The following is a 9,994-nucleotide window of genomic DNA, read 5'->3' as shown; positions in this document are numbered from 1 at the left end:
AGCATGCAGACATGTGTTGCATACTGTCATGTTGCCTGCCTGACGTCACCACTTGTATTTGTGTGTTTTGTTCTGTCTTGTTGTTGACAGTGAGCTGCTTTTGAGAAACTTCTCTACCTGCCATGCACCGTTGGGGCCTGTCCATCTCCAATGGTCACTTTTACCTCACGCAATGGCCACCACCGTGCTCTGTTACCCCACACAAATGGCTGCCACTGTGAACCATAACCTCATTCAAAATTGCATGCTCTGACATTATGCCGACAACAGCCACACCGCTCTTATTAACCCTTACGCAAGCTGGCTGCAGTTGTGTTGCTCCTTACTGTGTTTAGCTGCAGCTTGCCATGGACTCAGTGGTCTGTCATTAAGACTATTTATCATTCCTGTCCAGGAGAGAAGGATGCCCCCTCCCGTGCCAAAGAAGCCCCTGAAGGGCCACCCTTCCCTGGCAAGGGACCGCTCACTGGAGAGCTCTGAGCGCCAGCGTCTGGAGGCTCGCAAACGCCTGCTAGCTGCCAAACGTGCCGCTTCGGTTCGGCAGAGCTCTGCTACTGAGAGCGCAGACAGTATTGAGATCTATATCCCCGAGGCTCAGACCAGACTATGAGACACACAAACACATGTACCTACACACATGCCCAAAACACAGTCCCATCCACACAATAGCACTGAATGGTAAGGCTAGGGTGCTAATAAAACATAATCACATTTTTAACAGACTTCACAGATCACTGTAGGGTCAGTCACGATGGAAGTTGTTTGAACAAGAAATGTATATTTACAGTATTTATTTATTTATTTCCCCTCGTTTCTCCCAGCTTTGATGTAGCAGTCCCTCCTCTTCCTGTACCTCCACCCGCCCCTCACTCTCAAAGACGTATCTTATAAATCCCTTTTTTTAAGTGGCCTAATATTTCAATGTAAGCCAGGTGTAGCACAGCAGTGATGCTTCACGTTAATGTGTTTCAGGTGCTGAGAATCAGAGAAGAACAGGGCAGGCAGCATGCATGTCCATGTGGAGTGTGCGCATGTACTGTATATACATGCAAACACATGCAGCAAGTGATATATTTTATCTGATTAGCTCAGATCAAATGTGTCAAATCAAATGGAGACCAGACCAGACCTATTGACTCGTAAATGATCTTATTTTTATACTTGTATAAAATCCCATGATCAGATTATGAAAAAAACATAAGCATGGAAGTCTTTGATTTGTATAATGAGGTCAAACATTAGAAATAATGGTGAAAAAACCAGACAAGGAAACTATAGATTCAGTTAGTGACACAATTGCCCTCTGTGTGGGTCTTTCCAGCAGAAGGAGGCTGACCCTGTAGGAAAGGTCAAGAGGTCCTCCAGGTGAGGCAAAGTTGATATTGAGCCAGGAGCAATCTTTGGGCTTCTGCAAAGAGTTAAATTCACTGAAAGAATCACTGTTCAAAACATGCCACAAACCTAATCTATGTGTGTGTGTGTGTGTGTGTGTGTGTGTGTGTGTGTGTGTGTGTGTGTGTGTAATAGAAAGAGCATATGTGTGTGTGTGTGTGTGTGTGTGTTATGATTCAGATGTTCATTTCAGAAGTGCTTCCTATTTTTCTAGGTCTAAAGGGTCCTAGTTGTAAAATGAAGGTAGCAGTATCAACAAACTGTAAACAAACCACCCATCTTGTCTCATTTTAAACTGAGCAAACCATGTTTGTATAAAGATCATACAGTATAATGACATGACATGCATGCTGACACAAGGTAACTAATATTTTTGTCTTTTCTAACCAGGTTCAATCCTTTCTCATGTTGCGTTCAAACTCTTCAGTGTTACAGGCAGCGCTAAAATACTGATATTTGGTACAATACTGGTAGTTGTACTATATTTTATTATGTCATTTTTAGACAAGAGAGGTATATTGACAGTATTGAGACTAAAGGACTGAAAAGGGACTATTTTCTCCTCACTGTGTGTGCACTATCTCTGCCTCCAAATGAAGCAATTATTTGAGGTCATACAAAAGAATCCAATTTGTAATATTTTGTATTCATGTTTAATTTATTGATTAGAAGAACAATGACTGTTTATTGACATTGCGATTATTATTATGCACTGACAACAAGGCCCTTATACTGTGTTTATGTTTTATTTATGTTGGTTCTTTTGCATGGCAGGCACCTTTTTTTTTGTCTTTTTCTGTTTCAGTGATCAGCCTTAATTTCTAATATGATAGTTGAGCACAACAGCAGTCTCAGGGGAAGAAGTGTGTGTGTGTGTGTGTGTGTGTGTGAGAGAGAGAGAGAGAGAGAGAGTGAGAGAGAGTGAGAGAGAGAGTGACTTCATGTGACTGTATGTGACCCATGGCTTTGTCTCTTACTGTATATAACCCCAGCCACAAGGATAGGCCATGATGTTAAACAAGGGAATAGTATCCATGCCATCTTTTGAGTGATGTTCCTCTTGAACACCTCAGCCCTAATACCTAATTACTTCAGTATAACAAGATATTTCTGTCAGCTGCTTGAATGTGGAGACAATCCTGAGCTGGTTTAGCCATCACATAATTGTTTTGATAACAGAATAGTAGGACATTGGTGTCCAATTCTCTGTATTGATCTTTTTGTGCCATTGAATAACTATTAAGTAAGGATATATTCCTACTATTTGTCCCTGTTGAACAGCTACCTGAAGCTTTCATTGAGAGACGTTTGTGAAGGAACTCAAGTGATGAAGTAACCGTACAGTATGAGTTGTATTTCCTTTAGTTGGTCGATAGGAAGTTTAGAGAGGGTGCATAAAAGTAACAATAGCTCAAACTTAATGCCATTTTATGTAGATGAAGCTCATTTTAGTATTTTTTACTTTGGAAACTTGTATTTTAATTGAATTGTCTGTCAAATGATTGACTTCTTATTTATGTTTATTATATTAACATATCAATATAATACTCCTGATATAGCAGGGAGTTAGAAACCAGAATGTTGGATTGTGGTTAATTGCTAAACTCAAAAGACACTCCAGCAATTCTGAAGCTTGTGACGTAGTTATATTAAGAGAAAAACATTCAAATAAACATTTGTACATAAATGAATGTTTCCCTATGTAAATGTAAACTAAAAAACCCCAATCAAATAACATATTAAGCAGATATACATTTTGTAATTAATGTTATTACACTGTTGATGTTATGGCACGTGTATGAGCTCTTATCAGCATTAAAAAAAATATCATTGCCATCATTTTGTGGTGTTCATTTCTTTCCCTGTCTCCACATGTGTTTTCAATTGGAATATAATTAAACAGATTACAAGGCCAGCATGGTGTGTTTTTAGGGCATTTCCCTTCCGCAGGGGCGGGTCCCCATAATTAGACAGCACTTTTGGCCTTGGCTGAGTCTCGTCACTCCTGTACATGCAGCTTCTGGTGATCTGTCATTCACACATCAGTCTGAGGGGAGGCACGCTGACCTCAGTGGCCAGAGGTCGTGGGGGAGGGGGGGTGGAAGTGGGTGTCGTCTTTGTATGAAGCCTGGCCCTGGGTCTGTCTGTCTTTCAGATGGCCTACCATGGTGGGCTACAACTGCCCGCTGTGTGCCTGGAGGTCTGTTTAAGCCCTCATTAGTGATTACATTCCCAACTTTGGACCCAACCTCCACCACAAAAGCTGTAACTTTGGATAGGGAACATCTGACAAAAGGTGGTACACTCAAAATACATTCTGAACATTTGTTGATGACCAGCAGGGACAGGATTACTCTGATAAACCAACCACATATTTTAGCTAGCGGATTAATGGAGAACTGATTCACCCTTGTTTTTTTTAATGATACAAAAGACAACCTCAGCAGGTTTTTACTCTTTTCAAAACTGAAAAATAGATTGGTGTTGAGCTTCAGAGAACAACTTGTAATAAATGAAAGGGTGACTGTCTCTGCAAATATAGACAACAAATCCTATTGAGGCCAATAGAACAGCTTTAGCAGGACCAGAAGGGAACAGCTGTCCTCTTCGCCTTGAACGAGCCAGCGTACTCGGTTGAAAGCTGCCTTACATTGACTCTATTGAGACACAGCCCCACATAAAGCCCCGCTGGCAAGAAACTGTTGACGTCTGCTGTATGCTTGTGTTAATTTATGCAGGATTATGCTAATTGGCAGGAGCCGTTGTAAACCTCTCACACACAGGAATGTCTCTGAATGCCTAACGGTAGCCTGTGGAAAGGCATGAGCGCTATACTATTTCTGTCCTGCCTTACTCCCATCTTTTATTTACTGAACATTCTGACTCAATACACTCTCCTTATCCTAGAGGGATGAATCTGTAATCTTCACAAAGTTCAGTGGGATTTACAAGAATACAGCCTGTATAAATGTGCCTTAGATTTAAGTGATCCAGCTGATCCGCAGGAGGGAAAATACCAAACGATCACTGTGAGATGTAGAAAAACAAAACTTTATTTGAATCCCATGTGACCCCTATTTGCCACAAACATTGCACAGTATGAAAAGAAATCACATCATTGGGCATCGTGTCACATTAACTATACACATGGTCCTATTATACATGAAAATGCTTTTTTGGTGATTTCATAAATGCTGTCTTTGTCAGGTTTATAAAACAGCAAATGCAGAAAAGACATCTGTAGTGTTTAATTTTCCAGTCCACTGGCCGTCGTTTTCGCTGAGTGATGGGATGAAGGCTCAGACTAAGAACCTGCTACATTGGTCATCTGAAATATCCCTTGGTGGGAAAAAAAAAGGAGTAAAAAAAAAAAAAAAGCATAGAGGTTTTTTCTTTAAAATAGCTAAAAGTAAATTACAAAATCAAAACTATACTTATACTCATGAAAACACATAACATTACTACAGTAGTGAATAAGTTTGTCATAGATGCCAAGAGCAAAGTATGTTTAAGACACTGAGATGACCTTCCTCTGCCTTTAGTGTGCAAACAAACGAGGCAGACTAATCATGAACTGATCTCTGAAATGTATAACAGTAAACGCGTGGATGCAACCAATCCGTCTGATTGGTCAGTGGAGGAGATGGAGGAGGGGCTGACTCTAGCTCTTGCTCCGTTCTCTACAATGATAAACAGTATAATGGAAAGACATAAGACAGGCAGCATTTCTCTGATAACATTTTTGGTCCCTGTGTGCAAATAAGATACACGTGTAGATACATACGCATGTACGTGAAATGAATAAACAACTTACAGCCAAGGCACCTCGATACAGTTTTTTTTTTTTTCATAAAAAAACATCCTCATTAATTTGATTGGTATACCAAAAATAGAAATGATCAGGCTTTCATGTGGATTTGTTCTCTGTTGCGTGCAGACAAGTCAATGAACTCAGGGGAGATCCATAGTAGACACAAAGTCAGTCTCTATTCCCTCCTCTTCTTCTTCTGTCACTTTCTCCCTTTAGGAGACCAGCTGTTTAGCTTGCAGCTCCATCTCTGCAGCCCGTTTGAGGGCCACGTCCACCAGGAGCTGGAAGCCGCTGAAGTCTTGTGTGAGGTCTGGAGGGGTGGGGGGAGGGGTGTTGAAGAGCCCACTGCGGGGACTCAGGTTGCCCTCCATGCCGGTGCTGCTGAGGATGGTGGTAGTGGTGGGGGGCGGCTGGCTGCCTGGCCCTTCATCCCGGCACCTGAGCAGCACCTGCGCAGACTGCCACAGCTCAGCCGCCCTGTCACAGTTCATTCCTGGCACAGAGGGGTGGGAGGATGTCGGGCTGGCCTGCATTGCTGTGGTGACAGTGGTGTGACAGATGACAGACGGGCGGGTGGGCATGAGCCCTGGAGAGGGGGACATGGAAGTTGGTGAAGGTAAGGATGGAGACACAGCCTTCCTCAGGACCCCGGGCATGGTGGGTTCAAAGCTGGAGGGGTGGAGAACGCGTTTGTCATAGCTCTCCTCTGTACCTGCTGTGGGACTGCTGTGTTTCGGGGACTGGGAGCTGTCAGAGAAGCTGTCGCCGGCCTTGCTACCTTTCCTGGATATGGTGAACTGGTTGGGATCTTTGCCATCTTTCCTCAGCATCTCTGGAAGAAGCCGCCGCCGTGCGTTAATGAACCAGTTGCACACCTGGAAAAGAACAACAACAAAAATCCATGCTGTGAGAAAGCCGTATCACATGGCTCACTGAGGTTCTGCCTTGCAATTTAAAAGAAAATCTGCTGGTACGCCTACCCTCAGGTGCAGTTTGCACCTGTGTTTTCAATAGGGAAAACAAAATGAAAGGATGAACACCTACCATCACACAGTATTTCACACATATATTCCTCACAATTAGCATTTCCTGTATATCATTCCAGCACTGCAGACACTAAAAAACAGACCTCTAAGATTTACTTCAAAGATTAAAATCACATCTCAAACTATGAGAAGCTAAACCTTAACTTTAAACAAGAAGTCTAGTTTGGACTTCTTAATCCTGCATTTAAAAGAGTTTTCAATACAAAGTAATCTCCTTTGTCATAGCAGTAATCATGGTCATCTCTCTTCTTTTTTCCTCCGTCCTCCAGGCTAGTCGTAACTGGCTCAGGGAGACTTGCAGCTCTAACCATGTAAATGACTCTGCATTGTTCCCAGACAGCTGGGATGGAAAGGGGCTGGAGGGAGGGAAATTCCTGTCCAAGTGCCTCAGCCAAGCCCACAGCATACAGGGAGTGAGTTTACTCATGTTGTCTCAGCCTTTAATGTTGCAACATCAAGCTGGTTTGGATGACCTTCAATTCAATGTTTATGTGTCATGTTTTGTTTGCCATCTAGACAGGAAATGATTCAGTCGAGGTGACACTTGCTTTCTCTTGACTTCACAGTGTGTGTTTACACTCGGAGGGTTTTTACTGACAATCTCATCTGTTCTGTTATGTCTGCGTCCGTACCTGTAGTGTGGAGAGCTGAGTCTGCTTGGACAGGAGGGCTTTCTCCTGTTCAGAGGGGTAAGCGTTGTAACGGTGCTCGTACAACCAGTCCCGGAGGATCTGAACCGACTCCTTTGGTAGATTCCCCCGTCGTTTCCTCTTCCCGTTGCTCCCTGCACTGGATGACAGATCCAGGGGGGCGTCCACGCTGTCCTCATCATCCGTCTCGCTCCCCGACAGCATCATGAAACCTGGGCAAGTGGGGAGAAAAAAAGAGCGTATGAGATAAAGGACAAAGACGACTATGTATCCTCTTATGTCAGCCACCCTGCTGTCGGTCTCCCTGCTGCAGCCGTTTACCAAACGCAAGCTGTTTGGGAGGCAGCTGATGTGTCAGAAGCAAGCTGTCAAGTTCAGCCATGTGATTCATATAAGGAGTGAGGGAGGGTGTGAGGAGGAGGAGGAGGAGGGAGGGAGGGAGGGAGGGAGGGAAGGATGGAAGGGGAGGGGGGGGGACGTCACAAAGGCTGGTCTGATGCTGTGGCAGTTATAAAACCTGCCTCGACAAATACAAGCCAGGTCTACTGCACAGACAGAGCACACCTTGCATGCTTGGATAAGTTAAGTACACTGGGCTGACCACAAGAACAATCACTCTGTAAAGGGAGATTTTGTTTTGAAGAACGACCAGTGTATTTGCAAAGATTAGAGAGCTGCTTTCTTTATTGATTTAGTGTTTTTAGGCATGTCTAATCAAAGTCAATCATGATCAAACAGGATTTGGGCCTTTGAATTACTCAAAATGTGAAGCCAGGGAAAACAAACCTGTTTATAATGTATAATAATGTGTGTTTTTAAAACCCACTTTAAATCAGACTTTTTTGTCAACAATTAGTCTGATTTTAATCTAGTTTTCAACATTTTAAATTATACAAAAAACATTGGCAGAAATATAAAGCACATATTTTTTTATGATATACTATTAATGGATCATAGTATGCTATGCAGCCACCCAGACGCCATTAAGAAAATTCAGAAATGTGGAGGATATTCAATCCACAAGCCAATGTAGTCAGCTCTGGGGCAAACTAGTGGGAAAGGAATAAGAAAGTTCCCAAGTCTGAGCGGCCAACAGGATGAGGTAATTACGTAGGCTGGAGCGAGGGGAAGGGGAAGGGGGAGGGGAGACCTGTTGCAAATCAGCTTCTCCAGACTAAACAAAAGAATCTGGGGCTGCGTGGTTCTTTGTATGCGATTCAAAAGTTTCTACACGAAAAACAGCGAGTTCGCCACAAACTTAACTCCCTCCAAAACACCACAGTTGAACAGAGTGGGCAGAAAATACGTTTAAAGTCCACGAAGACACTGTTTTTAGTGAGTTTAAAACAACTTGTAAGGGCTTTTCTATTGTGTGTATGTGTGTGTGTGCTGCACCACGAGGTCCGTGAATGTAACAAGGCAACAGCAACTTCCCACAATTAGGTCAGGATGAACATTAGCCTACATTTGGCATTAAGATACAATTTTAAAAATGGTGCTGAATGTGTTTCCGGTCGTCGTAAACCGTTGAAAGATACAATATATCATTTTTTAAAAAACAAATTTTGACACTTGAAAACTCTTGAACTGACAATAGTCGCCAAACTTTAACTTGCATCCTCACTTTCGTCCAACTTCGACATAAACGTAGCGTTCGTCAAATTAGCTTGTAGTAAAACTAAAAAGAGCCTCGTTTAATCCCGTTTTCTGACATTTTACGTGAGCTATAAAAGTTAGCCTAATTGCACCGTGACGACAAAAACAACACGCATGGCGAAACAGCCGTGTGTTATTGTGTCAAAACTTGAATAAAACACATGTAGAAGAAAACAAACCCAAAAAAAAATAATCACAAACGATGAGAAAAGCTAGCTAGATCCGACTTTTGACATCGCGCCAGCACATGGCAGAAAAAGCCCCCTGTCATGTCTGGAAAGGAAACAATAGACTGCATGGTTTGCATATGAGGGAAATCGCTCTGTTAATCGTTTTCTGTCCGCTGCCGCTGTGTGTTTATCCGAACTCATTTTGACTTCATTTTCCTAAAAAGCATCCAACCTACCCTTTTTCGTCTTCATGTCCGTCCTGGAAATGCCCACTTTTTGTTTTTTGGCCGTCAAGCGCAGAAGAAAAATTGCCTTTGTGTTTTCCTCTTCTTTTCTCCAGATATCCCCAGCGTGTATCCGAATATGCGAAAATCCTTATTCATCAAAACTCGCGTCTTTTCTCCCCTTTTTTTTTTTTTTTTTTTTTTAGGGGTATTTTGTTCCTCTCTTCGGGTCGTCCTTGTTTGGAGACTTAACCAGGGGGGAAAGGGAGGAGGAGGGGGGGTTACCTGAGATCTCTTGCGTCCCTTCGGCTCAAAGCCCTTTTTCTCATTGACTGTGTGTTTGATCCTGAAACTGGGTGACAGCTATCTTTGACAGCTGCGTGACTCAACGCACGGAGATCCTCCCACTGTGGAGGGCAGAGGAAAAATCTCTGACATCAGCATGCCTTGTTCCACTGACATGGATACAGTCTCACTTTAAGCTCTAACTGCTGCAGACCCCCCCCACCTAACAAAGCCAAACCAAAAAAAAAAAAAAAAAACCACAACAACATAGTATATTCAATTATGATCCTGCAGAAAGGCGTTCATTTAGGCGGGCAGTCAGAATGACAACAACAACAACAACAGGCTTGCTGGAGAGCACTGCGGACCTCGTGGTAACATCTTACATAAATAATAACCCTCCCAATGAGAAATCACAGAATTATTGCTACAGGCTATACTTTTTTTTGATGTATTTTTTTTTTTTTTTGCCTTGTGGTGTGTTTATGATGTTCAGTAATCCGTTTAGTCACCTTATCGCACTTTGTGGTTTTATCTCATTTGGTACCGCTTGTCTGTGGTATTTAATTGCTTTATATGATACCCATAGTGTATGTGTTTAAGGGTAACATTTGTGATAATTGTCCTTTGTTTTTTTAATCATGTCGCATCACCATATTGTGTAAGGGGGCTCATATTATGTTTACGGGAATACCAGCAAACGCTGTGGTTATACTACAGCCCTTTCACTATAGTAGCTCATTCTATTGCAGGAAATGTG

The 9,994-nt window shown here is 42.6% G+C and overlaps 2 protein-coding genes across 5 annotated transcripts in view; one reads left to right on the top strand and one right to left on the bottom strand.

The window, feature by feature from the left end:
- dlgap1b (discs, large (Drosophila) homolog-associated protein 1b) overlaps positions 1 to 3,228 on the top strand; it is a 92,749-nt gene extending 89,521 nt beyond the window's left edge. For 2 of the 3 annotated variants that reach the window (XM_051411026.1, XM_051411028.1), the window contains exon 12: positions 395 to 3,228. In XM_051411026.1, the coding sequence (XP_051266986.1) occupies positions 395 to 610 (216 nt within the window). In that variant the 3' untranslated portion in view covers positions 611 to 3,228. Of the gene's footprint in view, positions 1 to 90 lie in introns of all 3 variants that reach the window. The other variant, XM_051411029.1, reaches the window with a different exon arrangement.
- A 1,199-nt stretch (positions 3,229 to 4,427) lies between these two features.
- tgif1 (TGFB-induced factor homeobox 1) lies at positions 4,428 to 9,366 on the bottom strand. 2 transcript variants are annotated; one of them, XM_051411019.1, is made up of 4 exons: positions 9,042 to 9,366; positions 8,962 to 8,997; positions 6,882 to 7,111; positions 4,428 to 6,078 (listed from the first exon to the last, which is right to left on the bottom strand). In XM_051411019.1, exons 1-4 carry the CDS (start codon positions 9,106 to 9,108, stop codon positions 5,416 to 5,418), a joined length of 996 nt encoding a protein of 331 aa, XP_051266979.1. In that variant the 5' UTR covers positions 9,109 to 9,366; the 3' UTR covers positions 4,428 to 5,415. The 2 variants fall into 2 exon arrangements, with proteins under 2 accessions (XP_051266979.1, XP_051266977.1); XM_051411017.1 differs by having other exon boundaries at positions 8,962 to 9,352.
- Positions 9,367 to 9,994: the final 628 nt, after the last annotated feature.

This window comes from Dicentrarchus labrax, unplaced genomic scaffold, assembly GCF_905237075.1.
Source record: "Dicentrarchus labrax unplaced genomic scaffold, dlabrax2021, whole genome shotgun sequence".
Classification (NCBI taxonomy): domain Eukaryota; kingdom Metazoa; phylum Chordata; class Actinopteri; family Moronidae; genus Dicentrarchus; species Dicentrarchus labrax.
This window is presented reverse-complemented; position numbering and strand designations above follow the sequence as displayed.

Excerpts from the sequence above, each read along its gene's own strand:
- tgif1 (XM_051411019.1), bottom strand. The coding sequence starts at position 9,108 with ATGAATAAGGATTTTCGCATATTCGGATACACGCTGGGGATATCTGGA. Across the intron at positions 8,998-9,041 it reads AGAAAAGAAGAGGAAAACAC|TGGGCATTTCCAGGACGGAC; the intron begins AAAGGCAATTTT and ends AAAAACAAAAAG. Across the intron at positions 6,079-6,881 it reads CTCAGCTCTCCACACTACAG|GTGTGCAACTGGTTCATTAA; the intron begins GTACGGACGCAG and ends GTTCTTTTCCAG.